This window comes from Suricata suricatta, chromosome 3, assembly GCF_006229205.1.
Source record: "Suricata suricatta isolate VVHF042 chromosome 3, meerkat_22Aug2017_6uvM2_HiC, whole genome shotgun sequence".
Lineage (NCBI taxonomy): Eukaryota > Metazoa > Chordata > Mammalia > Carnivora > Herpestidae > Suricata > Suricata suricatta.
Window position 1 is genome coordinate 111551644 of NC_043702.1, and position 22455 is coordinate 111574098.

The window sequence follows — 22455 nt, forward strand, 5'->3', positions numbered from 1 at the left end:
CCACCAACAGTGTAAGAGGGTGCCCATCTCTCCACACCCTCTCCAACAACTGTAGTCTTTTGCTTTGTTCATTTTAGCCACTCTGACTGGCGTGAGGTGGTATCTCAGTGTGGTTTTGATTTGTGTTTCCCTGATGATGAGTGATGTTGAGCATCACTTCCTTCTCTTGCGCCCGCTGCCCAGCAGTTATCTATGGAGTGGGATTCTGTCTCCAAGGGCAGCTAAGCGTTCCATACCTCTTCCCCAGAGACAGTTCTATGAGCGCGTTCAGACTCTGTCTCTTCCCTTTGTTTCCCGGGCGCCCGACACTTGCGCCACGTTGGGCTGGGGATCTTACCTCCCCTGCCCATCCGGGCTGGCCCGTCCTCGGATCTCCCCCGTTCGCCCCCACTCACTCAGGTATCTTTGAGGTTCTATTCCCTCTGGAGTTCGTATTTTCTCCTTCCGCTCTCTCAGTTGAACGTAATATCCTTCTCAGTTCGAAAAACGGTGCGGAGGGAGTTTACAGAGCTCCCTTCCTCTCCGCCATCTTGGCTCCACCTCCTCATGGCCCATTCTTATCTCTTCCAACCTGTCTGTATCCATGCCTCCACTTCACATTTTATTTGTAGGGACATAGACCTGCTTACCAGCCAAATACCCAGCATGTTTCTCTCTGTGCCTTGTGCTGTGTCAGAAATTAATCCTTTAAGTGTTAGCACTTCTACTCCAATTCTAGCTGAATTACAAGTTCCTGCCTCTTTGATTTCAGTTTCCTTCTCAATGCCTTACTGGGGTGAATTACATATAAGTGAAATTATCCATGTGGTTTTCTTTTCCTTTCCTTTTTTCCCCCCGGATTTATATATTTGAGAGAGAGAGAGAGAGAGAGAGAGAGAGCGAGCGAGTGAGCATGCAGGAATGGGGGAGGGGCAGAGGGAGAGAGAGAAGAGAGGATGAGAATCTTAAGCAGGCTCTGTGCTCAGTGTGGAGCCCGATATGGGGCTCGATCTCATGACCCTGGGATCATGACCTGGGCTGAAACCAAGAGTCAGATGCTTAACAGACTGAGCCCCGCAGGGACCCCTGTCCATGTGTTTCTCAATTTCATCCTAGATGATAAGCTCCCTGAGGTTAAAGGCATCTTCATCTTAGATACCCAAAATATATTTGTAAAATGAGAGGAGAGTGGGGCACCAGCAGACCCTTGTAGCGAGTGTATCAGTTTGGTCTGTCACTCATTGTGATTCATAACTTTCCTTTTATCCTTCATGCAGTGCACATTTCTTACATGTCTATATGTAGCGGTCGCGGTGCAGGATTCTAGTAAGATCTAGTAAAATTATTTCTTTATTTGTTTTCACAATGACATTTTTAAAAGTAAGACCTGATGAACGCAGTGTTGAAAAAAATTGGGGGGGGGGGGCGGCAGTGATAACCATTTTATGACTCAATAGTTCTTTGCAGGTATGTACTCAATAAAAATACAAAATTTCTGGTGAATTGGGGAAAGTGTTGAGAGAACACATCAATTTCCTCCTGGGTAAAAGGAAAAAAATTGAGTTTAATGTGAATAATTGAAACTTGCTTATAAAGCATGGGACATGGAGAAAATGTGCATTTTTTTGTTTTCTTTTTAAAGGAGAGACTGAAACTTACTTATGAACAAAAGAGTGAAGTCCTAGAATCTCAATTAAGGGTTTTGAGGTAACGTATCATTGTCCATTTAAAAAAGCATAGCAAAAGCATAATGATCTTTCAAATGTATTTGAATGTTTGATGACTGGCCAGTCTTACTCAATATAAGAGTTACTTGATGATATTTTATGTGTAATATAAGAAATATCCTTAGATTATTAAAGGATAAGGGGGCATAAAATTGCAAAGTTTTTTTCCAAATTGCATTTGGAAGAACTATGCGCTAAATGACAAATTTTATGCCTTCATCAGTTATGAAGTATTTGTGTTTCCTTGTAGAAATAAGAGTCACCCTCTGCTCCAATAGAAGCCATGCTTTTAAAATAAAATACTGAAAATAAAGCATTCTAATTTTCAACTTACATGGAAGTATTATTTTTCTCTATAGGTATTTGGATCTAATTTTTAAAATTGTAACAATAATACTTTGAGCATTTTTCTCTACATGATGAATATGACAACATACCCCCCCTTCTCGTGGGGAGTCTGTTCCAGTACCCCCAGCAGATGCCTGAAATCGGATGGTACTGAACTCTGTATATATTGTTTATTCCTATATGTGCATACCTGTGATAAAGTTTAACAAGGGATCAGGCACAGTAAGAGATCAACAGCAATAACTAATAATAGAACAGCTGTAACAATACACTGTAATAGCATTGATGTGAATGTGGTCTCTCCTAATATCTTATGGTCCTTCCTCTGATGATGTGAGATCTAAGATGCATTGTGGTGAGGTGAAGTGGGTGGAGGATGTAGGTGCCATGAAGTAGCCTGGCTGCCACTGACCTTCTGATGCTCTGTCCAGAGGATCACCTGCTCCTGGACCTCAGTTGGGGGAGGGTAACTGAATGCATAGAAAGTGAAACTGTGGGTAAGAGAGATAATTCTTTTTTTTTTTTAATGTTTTATTTATTTTCAAGAGAGAGAGAGACAAAGTACGAGTGAGGAGGGGCAGAGAGAGAGGGAGACACAGAATCCGAAGCAGGCTTCAGGCTCTGAGCTGTCTGCACAGAGCCAGACGTGGGGTTCAAACCCATGAACTGTGAGATCATGACCTGAGCCAAAGTCAGACGCTCAACCGACTGAGCCACCCAGGCGCCCTGAGACTTCTTTATATATAATAAGTTTTCATGTAATTTTTGACATGTTTTTAAAAGATCCCAATTAAACTTATATGATAAACCATTAGTGACTTATTATGTGTTATGTGTAGAAAAAGCTAACAAGAATTGATTTTTTTTGTGCATTAAAGCTTATTTTAAATAGTGGTAATGATATATATTTCAATCAAACTTTAAAATACTTTTTATTATTTTAATAAGTCTAACTTTAAATAAAATTTAAGATCTTCAAGCCATATGTTGTTTGGAGATATAAGCAGAGTAATACTAAGAACCAGGATTCCTGGCTTTTATGTAACTATCATTCATTTATTTTAATGCACTTTTATGCACTTTAAACCTTATTCTGATTTATATGTATATATACATTATATATATACATATATAATATTTCTATATTTTTTCATGAAGAAACCCAATATTTTAAAAATAGCCTAATTTTTGCATTCTTGCTTTTTATATTTATTATATTTTGATGTCTATTGTGTTTTGAGTCTTCAGTTTAAAAACTTTTTTTAATGTTTATTTATTTATTTTGAGAGAGAGAGAGAGAGAGAGAGAGAGAGAGAATGCTAGCAGGGGAGGGGCAGAGAGAGAGAAGGGGACAGAGGATCTGTGCTGATAGCAGAGAGCCTGATACGGGGCTTGAACCCACGAAGTATGAGATCATGATGTGAGCCAAAGTTGAACACTTAACTGGCTGAGCCACGCAGATGCCCTGAGTCTTCAGTTTTTAAACTAATATTTTTCTAGATCACTATACTATGGAAATGTGACTTCTGTTGTCTCATTCACAAGTCAAATGTGGTATCAAAATACACTTTGTAATGACTTTATTCCCTGCATCCTTCTGGGTTCCCCCCCTCCCCTTTTAGTATAACTTAAGAGTATTTAAAGAGGCAAAGAGATAAAATCACCACTCTTAGAAACTCTGGCTTTTTGGCACCTATTTATTTATTTATTTTATTTTATTTTATTTTATTTTATTATTTATTTTTTTGCCATTTCAAGTAATCAGATCTACCTGAGTGTTTTGAATTTGAAACTGACAGAAGTAGTAACACAGACCTTTTGACTTTGGAATGTGCTTCCAAAGTTATTTTTTATAAAGCCTTTTGAAAGTCAGACTTTTTCTATATGGTACTTAAAAAGAAAACCTACTATATATGTTGGAGAGAGTATCTTGGGCATGGGACAAAATCAGCTCTTTTTTTACCCCTGTTCCTAGACTCCTTACATTAGCTTTTTAACCCTTAGATTGCCTCTGGATCTTTTCCACCTCCTCCAGGCTTCCCTGAAAGCTCCCCACATCCTAGAGAGGATGCAGTGTATGACAGCAAGGTGTCTTGATCATTGGCTTCCCCTCTGTGACAGCAAGTTAGGGTAGCTATGGCTCCCTGAATTTAATAGAAATTGACAATAGAGAGTTGAATCAGATGGAGATCAAATGCCTGCTTTCAGTAGTCCAAGTACTTAAGGGCCTCTTTCTCCTTTGTAAGCTAGGAAGTGGGATTTTTTGTATTTTGTTTTGTTTTGTTTTTCATACTGTGGGAAAGTCAGGTGTCCAAACTGATTTTGCCAAAGCTTTATGAGAAGGGATGGGGATAGAAATGCAACCCATACATTTTATCCTTAAAAAGTCAGCTTGGAGAAACACCTCTTCCAGAACTATCTCATGTATTAAAACAAAGTAAACACACACACACACACACACACACACACACACACACACATACATACACGCACGCACACATACACACACATACACATTTCCTCAGCCCTTTCTTTAGCAGGCTGAATATTTCCAGTTAATAGCTTGTACTTATAAGTCTTATGACTGGTAAATTCTGTATAACTTCTTTCTAAAAGACGAGAGGAGCCCACTTTTCTTTGAAATAGCTCTTTATAGAACTTTGTGATTAGATAATTTTTTAAGTTTTTTCCTTCTGAAGAAGAATGGGCAATAATAAATTACTCATGGGTAAAATCCATAAGCTTTATGTAGTCTTTTGAGGTACTCTACAATTTTCAAGGGTTAACACTTGGGTATTTTTCTCAATACAAGGATGTTGTATTATGTTGCCTTGCCTCTTTATGAAGAGAAACTATTTAGGATTTGTATTTGCAGTTTTACTTTTGATTTGTGGGTAATATAATGTCATGGAGATGGGATCCTTTCAAAAGAGAGTCGGCATCAAGTCGGTAGACTAATCAGTGTTAAAATCATACAAGAACTTAGGTTAATTATTTAATATATTCAAGTCTCATTTTATTCAAAGTGCCAATTACGTAATCCCGCTTATGTTCAGGGTTGTGGTAAGAATTAATGTGTGCAGAGCACCTTATAAGGTAAATACTCATCAGTGATAGTAGGAGTCATCACAGGGTAAGTATCCTTGTTCATTTTGCTAGAACTTTCTTTCCCTTCTTTTCAGGAAAGACTTAGCTGAATATCAGAAAAATTGCGAAGATCTTAAAGGGCGACTGAAGCATAAAGAGTCTCTCCTGGCGGCAAATACTTCTAACCGGGCTGGTGGCCTGTGTTTGAAATGTGCTCAGCATGAAGCTGTTCTTTCCCAGACCCATAATAATGTTCACATGCAGACCATTGAAAGACTGACTAAGTAAGTGTGCTTCTCCGTGTGGAGGCTTTGGTAATGTGGAAAATTGCATCTTTAGAGGGGCGCTGTGTTCTTTTATCCTGGTGCTGTCTTATATATGATTGACGCTGAGCTTCAAGTGAAAGGGACTTGGAAAGGTTCCTTCATCGTAGCTTTCTTGAAGACAGCGCAGCTGGGTTCTGCCAGGGGTGTGCGACCAGGTCATTTAGGACAAGTGACATCCCTCTCTAAGCTTCAGTCTCATCTTGAAGTGAGAGAATGGACGTAGGGGATCTTTAGTTTCCCGCATGTCTGTGAGTCTATAATTGCAAATCCAAAACTCTTCTTAGCAAAACCGAGTTGGCGATGCTCTCTTCTGATGTTGCCACATCCTGGATTTCCGTGCTGTAGTGTAGGTAGAACGAGGTCTTATCATGTCTTCATCACACACCTGCTGTGAAGTGCATTGGCAGAAGAACTCCCTGTATCCCAGTATCAATGTCTGAAGGTCAAGGACAAGTTACAAATGACTTTCCATGTAGTCCAGCGAGGCTGAAATATGACAGTTCTCTGTGCCTCTCCTTTTGTCCTATTTTCATATTCTCGGAGACTGTTTTCCTGTGAAAAGGTTATCCTGTGCAGTTGAGAATTGTTACTTACAATACTATCCGATGGTGACTTATAGTGTACGTTCTCCCATGCCCCCACTATTCCCTGTCCATTTACCTGGGCTTATTTATTTATTTATTTATTTATTTAAATTTGTTTAATGTTTATTTATTTTTAAGACAGAGAGAGACAGAGTGCTAACAAGGGAGGGGCACAGAGAGAGGGAGACACAGAATCCGAAGCAGGCTCCAGGCTCTGAGCTGTCAGCACAGAGCCTGATGCAGGGCTTGAACCCACAAACAGCAAGATCATGACCTGAGCCGAAGTCAGACACTTAACCAACTGAGCCACCCAGGTGCTCAGCACCTCCTCTGAGAAGTATTCTCTGGGCCACCTCATTCCACCTTGTCTTCAATTGATTTAGGCTCCTGTCTTCCATGATTCTATCATATGTTGGAGATGGCTGTGTGATCTGTTTGTGTCTACATGCCCGGCTTCTAGCAGAGGACCTGGCCTGTGGTAGATGCTCTGTGAGTGTTTGCTGCTCAGAGGACAAGGCCTTTTGGCCTTTACTGCTTAACAGTCAGAGATCCTACTGTTGGAACTGGTGGGCAAAATGGAAAGACGTGCTCATTAAAGTCAGACCAGCATTATTCTGGTAATGTAACGTAATTTGGACAAATTACTTCTCTATGTCTGGACTTGTGTTGTTTGGGGGTTTTATGGGAGTACTTAAGCCTTGGGGCTAGAGCACTAGCTGGTGAGTCAGACTGGCTGCCAACATTCATACTCTGCTCTGCCACTAAGTACCTGTGTGACCTCGCAAAGTTACTTAGCCTCACATGCCTCAATTTCCTTATTTTTAAAATGGAGATAAAAGTACCTAATAGGGTTATTTTGAAATTTCATTAAAAACATACCATATAGTGCTTTTAATGATTCCCACCAGTGAGGTGAAAAATTCAAAAAACAAAAGCAAAAACAAACAAAAAAGCCCTAGTTTTTTATTATTTGGCAGTCCAAATAATAAATGGTGCATAAATATTAAAACTCCTCTATACCTCTCTTATTCCGAAAGCAATCAAAATGCCATGGTTTCCATACATGATTAATTTGTTGGTTTTTATATAAAAACTGAATTTTCCAGTGTGGACTGACTGGCAGTTTTTATGCTCTCAGCTGATGGTTCTGCTTTTTGTTAAATATTATATTATTAATATATTATTAAATTATTCTTATAGATTTCATGTAACTATGAAATTTATTAAATATATATTAAAGCCACATTTATATATGCCAAGGACTCTGCTAGGCAGTTTAAAAACATAATCTTCTTTAATCTTAGTAAAGCATTTGTGAGGTAAATATTATTACTGCCACTTTGTGGCTAGAGAAACTGAGACTCAGAGAAATTAAAATTTTGTCTGTTTACTTTTGAAAATAAAAATAGAGCCTTATCTCACAAAAATAAATTCAAGATGGCTTAAAGACTTAGATCTAATTCAGAGTATAAGAATATTAAAAGAAAATATAGAAAATTATTTTCATGATGTTTGGCTGAAGTCCTATGATGGTATGGAAAATGAAGGGCATAAAGTAAAGAGAGTATACATTTAACTTCATTTAAAAAATGCTTTTACCTTTTAAATGTTTATTTACTTTTGAGAGAGAATGCATCCGTGCATGCACATGTGGAGGAGGGGGAAGAGAGGGGCACAGAGGATCCCCTCACAGACCAGGAGGTCATGACCTGAGCCAAAGTCAGATGCTTAATTAACTGACTGAGCCACCCAGGTGCCCCCAAAAGATTGTATTTAAGATACAATAATACAAATTAAAAAACTGGGAATAATATTTGCATGTTCCAAAGCAAACAATTGGTATAACGTATAAAGAACGTCCTTTAAAACAAATACAAAGGACAAACTGCCCAGTTGCAAAGTGGATAAAGAACAGGAATTGGTGAGCAACAAAAGAGGAAAATGTCAAGGCAGGAGAAGGTATTCACTGTTTTTATTCAGGGGAAGACAGCTTAAAAAAAAACAAAACCAACCAACCCATCAAATTGGTGGATATTAAAGAGATTGAAAGCGACAAATATTAGTGAGGCCATGAGTGAGCAGCTTAATATCCTGCTGGTGGAATTATAAATTGATACATGTCGGGGCGCCTGGGTGGCTCAGTCTGTTAAGTGTCTGCCTTTGGCTCAGGTCATGATCTCATGATTCGTGGATTCTAGCCTCATATTGGGCTCTGTGCTCTGAGCCTGTGTTCAGATTTTGTGTCTCCCTCTCTCTCTGACCCTCCACTGCTCACGCTGTCTCTCTCTCAAAAATAGATTAAAAAAATAAGTTGATACATTTTGTAGTGTAATTTAGCATTGATCGTTAATATTTAAATTATGTCTTACATGTTTCAAAATAACCCCCAAGGAATATGTATGTGCAAAATGGGGTAGTTCCAGGGAATACTTTTGCAGCGTTATTTGCACCGGTGTTGGGATATTATATTATAATCAGAAATACATATTTTGGTCTTCATCTCTGGTTCCTGGCATATAGTTCCTAAAAACCCTTGTCATTTCCTAAGTGGTAAGAGCTGAAGGAATATCCTTTGTTCGGGTTTTGTCCCCTGTCCTGAAACAGCTCTGGAGCGTACAGGTGAAATGCTCATCATTTGTTTTTCTTAACAAACTCGTATCAACCATACCTGGGTTTATGTTAATAAGACGACTTCTGGAACCCCAGCAAGGATGGAGTGCTGGCTGCCAGGGGAGGCATCCTGGCGAGGAGAGAACTGGGACTTTCAGCCCCTGCTCCCCAATCTCTGGGAAATAGGGAGGGACTAGATGTTGAGTTCAGTCACCAATGACTAATGACTTAATCAAATCATGCCTATAGAACCACCATAAAAACCCTAAACCGTGGGATTGGGAGGGCTTCCGGGTTGGGTACCGAGGTGCCAGGAGGGAGGCATGCTCAGAGAGAGCGTGCCAGCCCCGTGCCCCTTCCCACATACCTTGCCCCACGCATCCCTTCCCTTTACCGGTTAGTGAGTTGTATCCTTTACAATGAATGGGGAATAGTGAGTAAAGCACTTTCCCGAGTTCTGTGAGCTGTCGTGGCAAATTATCAAAGCTGAGAAAGGGGTCAGAAGAATCCCTGATTCACAGCCAGTTGTTCAGGTTTACAGGTGACAAGCCGGGACTTGAGAGTGGCACCCAAAGCTGGTGGACAGTCTTGTGGGGCTGCACCTTGCCCTGTGGGGTCTGTGCTGACTCCAGGAAATTAACGTCCCCTCTGAGTATCAGCTGAGAGTTAGAGCATTGCTTGGGGTGGAAAACCCACACATAATGTGTCCGAAGTGTTGTGAGTACAGAAATAGTAGGAGAAAACAGAAGTGTTTCTTTTGGATGTAAACAGCTAAATATCCTTCAGAGGTTTACATACGTTAAGTTATGCACAGTAAAAGAAAAAAAGAATGAGGTAGATCTAGATGTGTACTAAGCTCCATAAGAGATTTTTGAAGGAAAGAAATAAAATAAGATGAAAAGACACATGTGATACGAAACCATTTGTATTTTTATGTTGGTAAAAGTCCGTGCACAACCATATGGTGAATTTTCTCCAGGTTCATACATACACATAGGAAAAGGTTTAGAAGGATATAATCACTCAGTGTTTAACAGTGATTACCACTGGGGAGGTGGAAGAAGGCACTGAAATTGAAAGTATGTGTCAAAGAGGTCTTTAACCATGTTGATAATTAATTTTTCAAGGAGAATATAATGAAAAATTAATTTAAAAAGGGCAAAAGGCATATTCAAAGTGACGCAGATGAAGAGAGGCAGAGTTTAGCAGCCTAGCACAACCAAACCAAAAATAAAGCAGGGCTTCTTTCCCTTCTGCCTTTCCTATCATCTTTGTAGCTCATGAGAAAAGTATTTAAGAGGAAGCTACAATGTTTACATTGATTTCAAGGCTGGCAGTCATGTAGAAATTAGATTCTTAGTTCTACACTCCTTTAATCTCTATCCTAAATTTCAGCTCTTAGCCTTTTAGAATAAATGGCAACCTCTCAGTTCAGTTTTCTGCTTTGTCAGCATAGCATTGGCTCCTGTTCTCCTTTAATAACAGAGTACAGTGGAAGATCCCTGCTTTTACTGTCAATGAAACCTTTGTCTAGAGGATTCCTTTGGCCTAAGCTGGTGTTGCGTTTCTTTCAATGTATTAATGCAGATGCTGAATATTGAGTGTTATGCTGACTTGGAAGGGTGGCCAGCACTCTCTAGGTCTGGATTTCTAGATTTATGCATAATTTAGAAGGCTGAACCCTCAGTGATCTGTATCATAGAGTTCCCTGGATGACTCTAAGATGGAATTACAAAAAACACTTCTATCCCAAATATGATAAATCAAGAGTTTCCCAGCCTCTACTGGAGATGTGGCATTGTGACTCCAGCTGTGAGTTCCTTTTTTGATCTGTGAGCATGGAATGTATTGGGTATATGACATAGGACTGACTTGAGTACAGCAGACAGACAGAATCAGCCATGACTCAGAGACCAGGCCACCAGCTTGTTTGTGGGGTTTTGTTAGGGCCGTACGGGCTTTCTGGAGAGTATGATTAACAACTGTTGATGACACTGGATGCACTTTAAAAGTTGCAGTCCTCGTAGTGTTTCAGTCAGGCCTCATTGTGCCTTGAGGTCAGTAAAAGGGACAGGAACCCCTCCCCCACTTTTCGCTTATGGATCAAAATGGCTTCAAATGATAATCAAGACAGAACTGCTTTACATTAAATTCTTTTCTGTAGCTCATAGTGCCTTGGAGAAGTTTCAGTGTACTGTTCAGAAAGGAGAAGTAATTACTACTGTACTATCCTGGGCCTTTAGTCCAGCTTGTGAGTTTTTGAGTGGGACTTGGCAGTGTTGTGTAGAGTTGGCTTTGAGGACTGTGACAGGAATTTCCCAGAAATGAGGAACATGGAAATGTTGTATTCAGCCTTCTAGACTTTCTTTTCAAAAAACAGGGATAATACTTAGTAATGATGCTTAATGATGTTTGAAACTGGTACTCACTCTGGAATAATTGAGGAGCTCAAGGCATTTCGTAGGCACTTTATATTTCAAGATGAAACTCATGTCTATATGTCAGACCAACTGTCTCTTTTCCTTATTTTAAGTTTTTTTTTAATGTTTGTTTATTTTTGAGAGAGAGAGGGAGAGAGAAGGGGAGCATGCGCACACAAGTGGGAGAGGGGCAGCAAGAGAAGGAGACACAGAATCTGAAGCAAGGCCCAGGCTCTGAGCTGTCAGCACAGAGCCTGACATAGGGCTCAGACTCATGAGCCACGAGATCATGACCTGAGCTGAGATTGGACCTTTAAGCGACTGAGTGACCCAGACACCCCTCTTTTCTTTACTTTAAACATTTGACCGTGACTCTTCTGGGACTTTCTCAGTCCTCATTGCTCTGATGGTTGCACTACCTTCCTTAAAGACTCCATGCTCGTCTCGTTAGTTGTTTCATCTGAGAACTCCCATCCAAGCTTTTGTCTGGATCATGCAATGTGGCAGACTGATGGTGTATTGCTTGCTTTGCTTCAGAAAACTCCTCGATAACTCCTTAATGAACATGGTGTTCATTAAGCACTTGTAGGGCTCTGGCCGTGGGGGATGGTGATTTGGAGAGCTGCCATCTCACACTCACATTGGTAGGTCCTGTGCGTTGGTACAGCTTCCCATCGGGAGAGGCGCACTCAGACCTGGCTCTGGGCTGGGACTGCACACTGGGAGCTCTGGAACAGGTCTGCAGCTGCCTGTGTCGTTCTCCTGGGTGGCTGGGGCTGGCTGCTCCCGAGGGCCATGTAATGAGGATTGGAGAGGGGTGGGGAACGGGGAGCTGAATCAAAAAGGTGACCAGAAGTAAGACCTCGTGTTGAGGACGGGGCCGACGTGCCCAGAGCTGGGTTCATTTTGAGTGCTTGCTGTTTGGATGTGGGCTGGCTGAGTTGGGACAAGGCAAAACGAACAATGCAACGACTGAGTGGATAATCCCAAATTACCAAAATGGCTTCCTGTACTTGCAAGTGTATGTGCAACTTAGGCATCCCTCCTGAGCTTTCCAGGTGGTCTGAGGGCCACCGGAAAGCATGCGGTACATTTCTCTGACGGGACATTGGAGTGTGTCCGTCCAGTGGCTGAACAGGTTTTAAGTATAATCATTCTATGGGCTCACTGTTGAATGATGAGCTTAATGAGACATCAGTATTTGGGGCTGTTTATCTCTGATTATTGTCTGTGGTCTGAAGTTGGTGAGTTGATAGTTTGAAAAAGTTTTGGACCAGAGAAACTAAACTCTTTAGTTTCCGATTCTAAATAGCCTGATGACTTTTTAGTTTTGGATCGTAAAATACCAGAACTGGGAGGAGTTTTACTTTCTCTCTCTTGATGCCCTCCTGTAGCAGAATCACTACTGATTCACTTGATCTTTTGCCCTCTATTCCATTGAATATCTACTATGTGGCAGACTCCTCTTTGCAAGAGGACACACTGAAAAGAGATTAAATATATTAAGCGTTAAGTCTCCTGCAGGAGCAAATGTGTTGGATTTTGATCCTGTTGTGATCTGTCAGTATACTATAAACATTGAGCTTTTCTTTTCATTCTTTTTAGCTGGAACTTTGGCTTTAGTAGTGGCATGGTCAGAGCAGATCATTAGCAGATCAGAGCTAATAGCACTGAATAGCATCTTGAGTTTCGTAGTCTGTTGTACAACTTTAAGAAAAGTGACTATATGATGCCCATTTTGACTTGATGCCCTTAAAGAATGAATTTTTATTTTCTTCTAGAATTGTAGGTTCTAGTTAGATTGCATACTTTTTTCTTTTTATTTTTCTTTTCTAAGTAGGCCTCACACCTAGCTCAGAGCTCAGTGTGAGGCTTGAACTTACAACCTTGATATCAAGAGTCAGATACCCCACTGACTGAGTCACCCTGGACTGCATATTGTTTTGTTTTTGTTTTTTACTGTTTTTTTAAAGTTTGTTTATTTATTTATTTGAGAAGTGGGGAGGGTAGCAGAACAGGGAGAGAGAGAATCTGAAGCAGGCTCTGCACTGTCAGCATAGAGCCCGATGTGGGACTTGATCTCAGAACCATGAGCTGAAATCAAGAGTCAGGAGGCTTAACCCAGTGAGCCACCCAGGCACCCTGACTGCATATTTTTTTAAATGTTTATTTATCTTTGAGAGAGACAGAGTGCAAGCAAGGGAGGAATAAAGAAAGAGGGAGAACCAGAATTCGAGGCAGGCTCCAGGCTCTGAGCTGTCAGCATAGAGCCTGATGTGAGGGTTAAACCCATAAACCGGGAGATTATGACCTGCTCTCAAATCAAGAGTCAGAGGCTTAACCCACTGAGTCACCCAGGAACCCTGACTGCATATTCTTAATGAAACGATAGATACCATATGTTTGCATTTATAGATCTAACAGGAGAGACCTGGCAGGGGACCATGGGGAGAGGAAGGGGGAAAGAGAGTGGGGAAGAGTGAGGGACACAGATCAAGGGAGACTACTGAATACTGAAGAGGAACCATGGACTGAAAGAGGAGGGGGAGGGAGGGAGTGATGGTCATGGTGGGGGGCACTTGTGGGGAGAAGCACTGGGTGTTATATGGAAACCAATTTGACAATAAACTATTAAAAAAAAAAAGAAACTAGTCCTCTTTCATGGTAGAGCTTTTTTGATATGCAAATAAATATAAATTCAATTTTGCCATCATGTAATCTACTTTTTACTTAACCAGAACAATATAACCTTGCTCTGATTCTTCTACTTTTTCACATAATCGCTGTGTTGGTTAGATTTGATCAAAATAGTGAACTCTATTTTCCTTTCCTTGAGAACAAAAGAATTAAAGAGCAAATTATTTTTCTCAATTTAAAACAAACCAGGAAGTTCTAAAATGACTATCACTGTGCTCCCATGAATTTTATATTTTCAGCAATCCTTTTTTTTTAACAAAAAGCTTTTATGAAACTGCTAATAATTGTAACTTTGTTCAGTATCACATATTTCTTAAAATATGACTGCTTTCCAAATACCACAAATAGTTTAAATTATTTTGTCATTAAGAGATTATTTTTTTACATGGAGTCATTGGTTAATTCTGAAAGCCACTCAAACTCATAGATTATAATCTTTGAAATCATTGCTCCTTAAAGATTGCTAAATTAAAAAATAAATCAGAGTCAGCTCTCTCTCTCAGTAGTATGGAACTTGGCAAGAAAAAGGAAACTTCAAGCAGTTACTGCCACTCAGTTGGAAACCACGGTTTCCACGGTTGAGCTCTCTGACAAAGCATGGAGAAGCATACACAGCAGCCCAACTTAGAGTTCTTTGTGTGGATAGAAAGCTGCCCACCTCATTTTCTTTTTGGTCAACTGGTCATTTGTATCCAGTGGATAAATTCCAAATATCCTGAAGTCTTATATAGGATTTATTTAACCCACAGGACTGGACCTTTGCTATGTTACATGCCAGAGTGTTTTGGCGTCTAGTTCCATCTCTCCCCAAGAAAGAGTTAGCTTAGAGAGTTTCTGAGAATTGCTGACGAGGGTGTGGGGCCAGGCGGTGGTCCAAGCCCACAGGATGTGATTTTGTTAAATCTTGAGTGTTCTCTGTGGGGCCGGGGCATTTGAGGGATGCAGCAGGACCACATTATGAAATGTGGTCATGAGCAGCTGAAAGAATGTAATTGGAAGAGAAGGGCAGGGGCACCTGGTGGCTCACTCAATTGAGAGTCCGACTCTGGATTTCAGCTCAGGTCATCCCGCAGTCATGAGACTGAGCCCCATGTTGGGCTCGGCACTGAACGTGAACGTGAAGCCTGCTTGAGACTCTCTCTCCCTCTCCTCCTGACCGCCCGCCATCATGGTTGGTCTCTGTCTCTCTCTCTTTCTCTGAGGGAAAAAAGGGGATTGTGGAGGGAAGACAAAAAGGAAAGGACCTATTTGTTCAGATAAGTGAGAGTCAGCAATGTAGACAAGACCTCAGCAACCTCTGAACTTGTTTCCAGTCCCCACCTTCTCTGTCTTACTCCATCTTTTTCCCCCAGCCCCCAAACTTTTAATGTGTAGACTGACTTCCTCTTTCCTGCACTTGACTCTGCAGCCCGTGTTGTGGTCATCCTGTCCACAGTGGGCAGCCGGGCCTCCAGATGCAGGGCTGCCGTGAATGCCCAGCCCTCCTGGCCGCCCTTCCTGCGCCTGGCTGGGGAGGACAGAGGGCCTTTCTCCGGGGTGCGCTCTGGGTCGTGCTAAGTCGGCCCACGATGGCTCTTTTTCTACCATGCATTAATGCCTTTCTCTTCCTGACTCGCAAATACACGATCGTGTGACCATTTCTTGTTTCGAATGTTCTTTTTGTGCTGACAGGGAGAGAGATGACTTAATGTCTGCACTAGTTTCCGTCAGGAGCAGCTTGGCAGACATGCGGCAAAGAGAAGCCGGTGCTTATGAGCAGGTGAAGCATGCCATGCTGGTGGCTGAGGAAGCCAGCTTCGAGAAGACCAAGGCAAGTCCTGGAAGATCAAAATAAAGGCGCCCTGTCATTGCTCTTTTTTCTTCTCCAAGTATCTCTGTGGCTGCTCTTCCTTAACTGAGCTCTTTTCTTCTGAACACGCAAAGTGGACCCCAATCTCTTAATGTCGGCTTTGCTAAATTAAACAGAGCTCCTGTTGGCAGAATTCTTTTGTTATATGGCTGTTCAGAGAATAGAGTGCAACGTGGGAAAGTGCTTGGGGAGACTTGCATGCCTCACCTTTTCATTTGCTGCTAATTTTGAGTGCTATGAAAGTCTTAAAAATTTTTTTTAATGTTTATTTTTGAGAAAGAAAATGAGAATGAGAACAAGTAGGGGAAGGGCAGAGAGAGAGAGAGAGAGAGAGAGAGAATAGACACAGAGTCTAAATCAGGCTCCAAGCTCTGAGCTGTCAGCACAGAGCCCAACGTGGGACTTGCACCCATGAACTGTGAGATCATGACTGGAGCTGAAGTCAGATGCTTAACCGACTGAGCTACCCAGGCACCACAAGTGCTGTGAAAGTCTTAACGCTGTTTGTACATGCTCATGTATGACTACAGACAGCTGTTTCGCCTCCATGCATGAGAGATTTTGATAACATGCAAATATGCCACAGATAATGAATAATATGTGTGTGCTGAGTAGCATTTTTAGCTATGAGCGAGTCCAGAGCCCTGGATGCTAAATCAAGCACATCAGGTAATCATGATAAAGACAGTGATAGTTAACCACTTCATAATCCGGCAGTGCTGTAAGCACCCTTGCTCTGTTTGAGTCCTCCGAAGTTCCCATGTATTTTCCCCAGCCACACCAGCCGCACTATGAGTAGCTGGTGATTACCGTGTTTGACGGTGTGGATCTAGAACATTTCTGTCATCATGGAGAGTTCTATTGGATAGCTTTGGTCTAAGCCATGTAGCAGCAGCAGCAGCAGCAGCAGTATTTTATTAAGGTATGGGGCTCTTCAGGTCTCTTTAGCTCCTCGGTCACTGCCTTATCCATCTGTCTCTATCTAGTTCATCTGTGGCTCTTTCCAGAGCACTGAGCCGCACTGCTTTCATCACTAATGCCCCTGTGCCTCTGAAGCTTCTATTCATTCAGACCAAACTCCCTAACATCCTTTGACTCCTCAGACACTCCTAGTTCTTCATTCATACTGAACTCTCTAGCTCTCCCTCGTTAATACCATGACCCTCCAAGCCTCCGGTGAAGGTCCCTTGTCACTCCTGTCACCTCGTCTGGCTGTGAAGGAGGGATCAGCGTTCATATTCTCCCTTCCTGCCATTTTTAGGCCTTTGCTTTATCATCGACACTCGTGGCCATTCCTCTTTGAAATCATTGCTGTCTCTCCTCTCCCTGATTTTAATTAATATAAGCTCTCAATCTAGATGTCACTGTTTGACACTTATTTTAAAGGAAATCATCCAGTATATTACTTGGGTTTATAAAATAGTTGTTGGCTATACTTTTTAAGAGCTTTAGCATCTGATCCTTTTCTCCCTTTTCTTTGTCTGTTAAGGTTGCTGTAACAAAAATACCATGGCCTGACTGGCTGAAACAGCAAACATTTCTTTCTCACAGCTCCGGGGGCTGGTGCACCCAAGGTCAAGACACCAGAACATCGGGTGTCTGGCAAGGGCTTGATTCCTGGCTCACACACGGCCGTTTTCTTCCTGTGCCCTCACATGGCCATGGCGGTGAGGGATCTCTCTGGGGCCTCTTCTGTAAGGGCACTGGTCCTGTTCGTGAGGGCTCCATCCTAAGGACCTAATAATTTCCCAAAGGCCACACATCCTGATACCATTGCACTGGGGATTAGGCTTCGACACATGAATTTTGGAGGGGCACATACATGGAGTCCCCAGCACCCTCCACCGCCCTCCTTGGATCATCCCGAAAGGTTTCTATGCCCATGTAATTAATCCACACAACACTGTAGTCCCAGCGTACCTTGGCTTGCTTGGGCGTGTCTGTGGGCTCGCAGGCTCCACAGCTGCTCTCTCCGACCAGAGCCTCTCTCTGCCTCCCCATCCCCATCACATATACTCACTGTCCTCATCCCTGCCTTGTCTTCTCCAGCCTCTTCTCATGTTTGTTTTATCTGTTGTCTCCTGGCTGGTCTTCTTCCCTTTCCATTGAAATATGAATTTTATATCCCCAGCTGAACTCATTACATTAGCTCCCCGCAAACTGCTGTGTTCTCTCTCCATCGAACGATCCACCGCTGTGCCCTGACTGGAAACCTGGTTGTCATCCCCCACTTCACGCCTGACTTCCAGTCAGTCACTACGTGCACATCTTAGTTTCTGAACTTTTCTTGACTTCCTTCCTCGCTGTCCCCTCTCTTGTTCAGGACAGCATCACCTCTGGATTTATGAATTACAACATCCTCTTCCTTTGCCCCATTCCCTGCACCACGGCCAGAAGTGATCTTTCTTCAAGGCAGATTTGACCCCGGGATTCTTTGACTTAAAATCTGTCCAGGATTGACCACTGCCTCGGGACCTTCTCCAAGCCCTTTCGCAGACTTCCCGGGTCTGTCATGTGCTTCCTTCCAGCCCTTCCATGTCACTTATTACTCTCCTCCGACAGACGTGGCCACTGTTAGCTTGGCAGGGCGATTGAGTTTAGGGGCTGGGCAAGGTCTTATTAGAGTCAGCAGACCTAGATTCAGGTTGGCAGCGCCGCCATTCATCAGGCCAGGTTTTAACTCCTGTGTAACACGGAGAGGATGCCTGGCTCAGCGATTCAGGAGGACTGCATGTGATCAATTGATTGATTGAAGAGATTAAGTTTTATTTATTTTGAGAGAGAGAGGGAGAGAACCAGTGGGGGAGGGGCAGAGAGAGGATCTAGAGAGAGAGGATCCTGTCTAGACAGGATCTAGACAGCACAGAGCCTGACGTGGGGCTCAAACTCACAAACTGTGAGATCATGACCTGAGTCCAAGTTGGATGCTTAACCAACTGGGCCCCCCAGGTGCCCCCAGTGGGGACTATGGTTTAAAATGGGAGTCTGTTATCTCATAGAAACTGGCACACAGTATTTCCTCAGCAACTAGTGCTGCTGATGGTGATGGCTGCTGATCCCTGTTTATGTCCTGCTTTTTAGCCCCTGGGTCTCTGCACATGTCATGCAAATCCTTCTTCACTTCCTACCTGGATATATTCTCTCATCTTTCAGGTCTGCCACTCAGAAAATCTCTGCGGGCGCCTGGGTCGCTCAGTTGGTTAAGCATCTGACTTTGGCTCAGGTCACGATCTCATGGTTCATGAGGTCCAGCCTCGCATCAGATGAGCTCAAGTCCCTCTTTGGGTGAGCCCTACTTTCCTCTGTCTCTCTACCTGTAGTGGGATTCTCTCTCTCTTCCCTTCACTCATTTGCACCCTCTCTCTTTCAAAAAAAATCTCTGAGCTCCCATGCCTAGATTTGACATACCTCTTATGTGTCTGTACAGCAGGATTTCTCCACCTTGGTATTATTAACATTTTGGACTTTAACAGAATTCTATGTTGTTGAGGCTGACCTGCCTGCATATTTTGGGATATGGAGTAGCATCCCTGGTCTCTGTTCACCAGATGCCAAGAGCATACCTCCTGGTCCCCAAGTTCTGACAACCAAACATGTGTCCAGACATTGCCAGAGCTTCAAGGGGTGTGTGTGCATGTGTGCAAGTGTGTGTGCGTGCAGAATGGCCCCAGCTGAGACCTACGCTCATTACAGCATTTACCAAAGTGTATTATTATTCCTAGTTTGTCTTTATCTTTATCAATCTCTGGCAGGAAGGAGCTTACCCATCTCTCTCTCTTTTTTTTTTAATGCTTATTTATTTTTGAGAGAGAGAGAGCATGGGCAGGGGAGGGGCAGAGAGAGAGGAAGGCACAGAATGCGAAATAGGCTCCAGGCTCTGAGCTGTCAGCACAGAACCTGACACTGGGCTTGAACTCACAAACTGTGAGATCATGACCTGAGCCGAAGTCGGATGCTTAACCAACTGAGCCACGTAGGTGCCCCGAAACTGACCCATCTTGATCACTATTAAATCTTTAGTACCTTGTACACTGCTTGGCACTTAATAGGTACCCAGCAAACATCTACTCACTAAGGGAATTGTGCTCTGTTTTCGCTAACAGTCTAGAATTCTTTAATCTTATCTTTCCAGTTTACCCACTTTGCCAGTGTCCAGCAAAAGCCCAATCACACATTTATTTTTAGGCTATTTTCAGCCTTTCAAGCATTGCTGAAGAAAGCCATAGAATGAATTCCAGGTCACCTTAGGTGGTTAGTACTGTTTAGTAATTCTTTTCTTTGCAGTTGGCCCGCTTCAGTTCTGTAGGCAGGGATTCCACTTCCCATGGCTCCCCAGCTCCGCTCTTAGCTCCTCGCGCGGTGGCTGGCCTCGTCACTGACGACCAACTGACCAGAGCCCCTTCAACACCTCCTCATCCCTCAAACGTGTCTTCTTCTCATTTTGTCTTGCTCATCTGGCCATCTTAACTTCCCAAGATGAATCTCTTTCTCTAAGTTCTTGAAGCCTCATACTTGGAGGACTTCAGGGACCCTGCGCCGTTTGTCACCACATCTTGTGTATCTTCTGTCCTTCCCTCTCCTCTCTTTCCCCATCATCCTCTCTACAGCTGTGATTCTTGTTTAAACAGACAAGAGCCAGCCCTCACTTGATCGGCTTCCCCGTCATCGACTCCCTTCCCACCACTCTCACTGGTGGACCCTTCCAAACTGGCATTCACCCTTGAGCTCTCCGTTCCCTCTGAGCACCCTGCAGTCAGGCGTTCAGCAGGATGTGGTCTGATTTCATGCTACTGAATTGCTCACTCAATGGTCACCAGTCACTTCCTGATTACTAAACCCGGTGACCTCATCTCTGCCTTTGTGTGACTCCAGCTCTGCTGTCTCGGAAGCCATCGGCTGGGCTATTATGACACGTCCTCTTTTCCCCTTGATTTATCTGAGATTTGCTCCTGTGGGTCCTCTTTGAATTGCTCTTTCTTCTCCTCTCCATCTCTTTTCTCTTGTTTTCCACAAGCCTTCAATACAGATGCTCCTCAGTCAGGAGTTCCAAGCCTTCCACCTGTGTCATCCTAGTTGCTGGCACCTCGTCTCCCCTGTCATGTCCAAATCCCTTCCTTCGTTTGAACCCCCACCTTGTGCCTTTAGCTGTACCAGCTCTCCTGAGCACCAGACCCTTGCATATGGATGATATTTCATTAGCTTCTGAACATCTGTGCAACCAAATTGTTGTTCCTCTCCATGTTCCTGTCTACCACTCCTTTTCTTTCCACCATTTTCTGTGTTCTCCTCAGATACTGGCTCCCTCATCTTACCAACAGCCCTGGCTCACAGACTTTAAAATGTCTCGGCTTCTCCCCATCCCTCATTCTCAACATCCAGTCAGTTGCCAAGCTGTTTTTGGAGGCCTTTCCTAAGCTATGCCCACCCCTTCCTTCCTGGCTCAAGTCCTCACATACTATTACACAACCCATGTAGTGGATTGCGTTAGCCTTCGCCTGGTCCTGTGCAAGCCTCTTCCAATTCCAGCATATCTTTCCCACTGTTGCCAAAGTCCTCAGTTGTGATGCTCCCTGTTCTGGGAGCTCCCCTCTTGCAGTGCAATAAAAGCATGACCTTCCAGATCTTTCACAATATGGCCCCACCCTAACTTCTCTAGCCTTATTTTTCACTACACTCTTTCATATGACCTGAATGTGAACTAGTTTTCCTGAATGTGACTCACAAGGTCAGGAATGTGACCGCCCTGAAGGTGACCATAAATCTGCTTATGCTACACTTGACAGCGCCGTATTGATTGATCTATCTATTCAACCCAGCTCAGGTGGCTCAGCGCTCAGCTCAGTCTCCCCCGAAGTTTTCCCCAACCCCTTCTTGTTTGAATTAACCTCTTCCTCCTCCATATTCAACTGAGCAGTGTAGAATTCTGGTAGCTGGTTACATAGCTCTCACCACCAAAGAACCAGAAAAGTCAGGTCTGTGGTGTTTGTCATTGTATTCCTCACGCAGCTGTTGACAGGTTCATTACACAGTGTTTGTTGAATTGAATTAAAGTAAATTGTTAGCCTTAACTATAAATATGAAATGTGTAATTAGTGCTTTTGAAAACTTAACAGTTAAGAACAAAAGAAGCTATTGTATATTGGGAATCTAAAGCAGTTTTCATTGAATTACTATTAGTGCAAGAACCGATTTCTAAGCCTCATTGAATTAGTAATAACGCAGGAACTGACTTCCAAGCAGTTTAAAAAATACGGTGCAGATCTGCTAGTTTTTATCTGACAGGTATGTTACAACATACTAGGAATTTTGCTTCCTGAGAGTGAAGTATAAAATGGCATACATTAATTTTAAAACCAACTACTTGATTGTTGAGTTTGGTCTTCTAGTTCCTTGGCTTTTGTCACCATCTAGTGGTCAGTTTTGCATATTGCATGTTAAGTTAGTAGATGAAATTATTTTAGGTCATATATTTACATTGACAGTGAAAACAGGATTTTATAAGAATGAAATCTAGAACATGAGGAAATTGTAATGCCATGCATATATTCATCTGTGAAACTGCTCTATTCTGCCACTTTTTAGGTTTGTGATCTTGGGTAAGTTACTTAATGTCTCAAAGCTGCTCAGTTTCTTCAGCTGAGCAATAACAACTATTTAAAATTCAGGGGGATATGGTCATTTGTAGCAAAGTGGATGGACCTCGAGGGTGTCATGCTAAGTGAAATAAGTCAAGCGGAGAAGGACAGATACCGTATGTTTGCACTCATAGGTCTAACGGAAGAAACCTAACAGAGAACCATAGGGAGGGGAAGGGGGAAAGAGAGTTGG

General features: G+C 42.6%; 1 protein-coding gene across 3 annotated transcripts in view; it reads left to right on the forward strand.

Annotated features, from left to right (window-relative positions):
• Positions 1-22455, forward strand: part of SDCCAG8 (serologically defined colon cancer antigen 8) — a 253258-nt gene that overhangs the window by 56004 nt on the left and 174799 nt on the right. For all 3 annotated transcript variants that reach the window (XM_029934840.1, XM_029934842.1, XM_029934841.1), the window contains exons 7-9: positions 1622-1686; positions 5237-5425; positions 15450-15588. In XM_029934840.1, coding sequence (XP_029790700.1) covers positions 1622-1686; positions 5237-5425; positions 15450-15588 — 393 coding nt within the window. The remainder of the gene's footprint in view (positions 1-1621; positions 1687-5236; positions 5426-15449; positions 15589-22455) is intronic.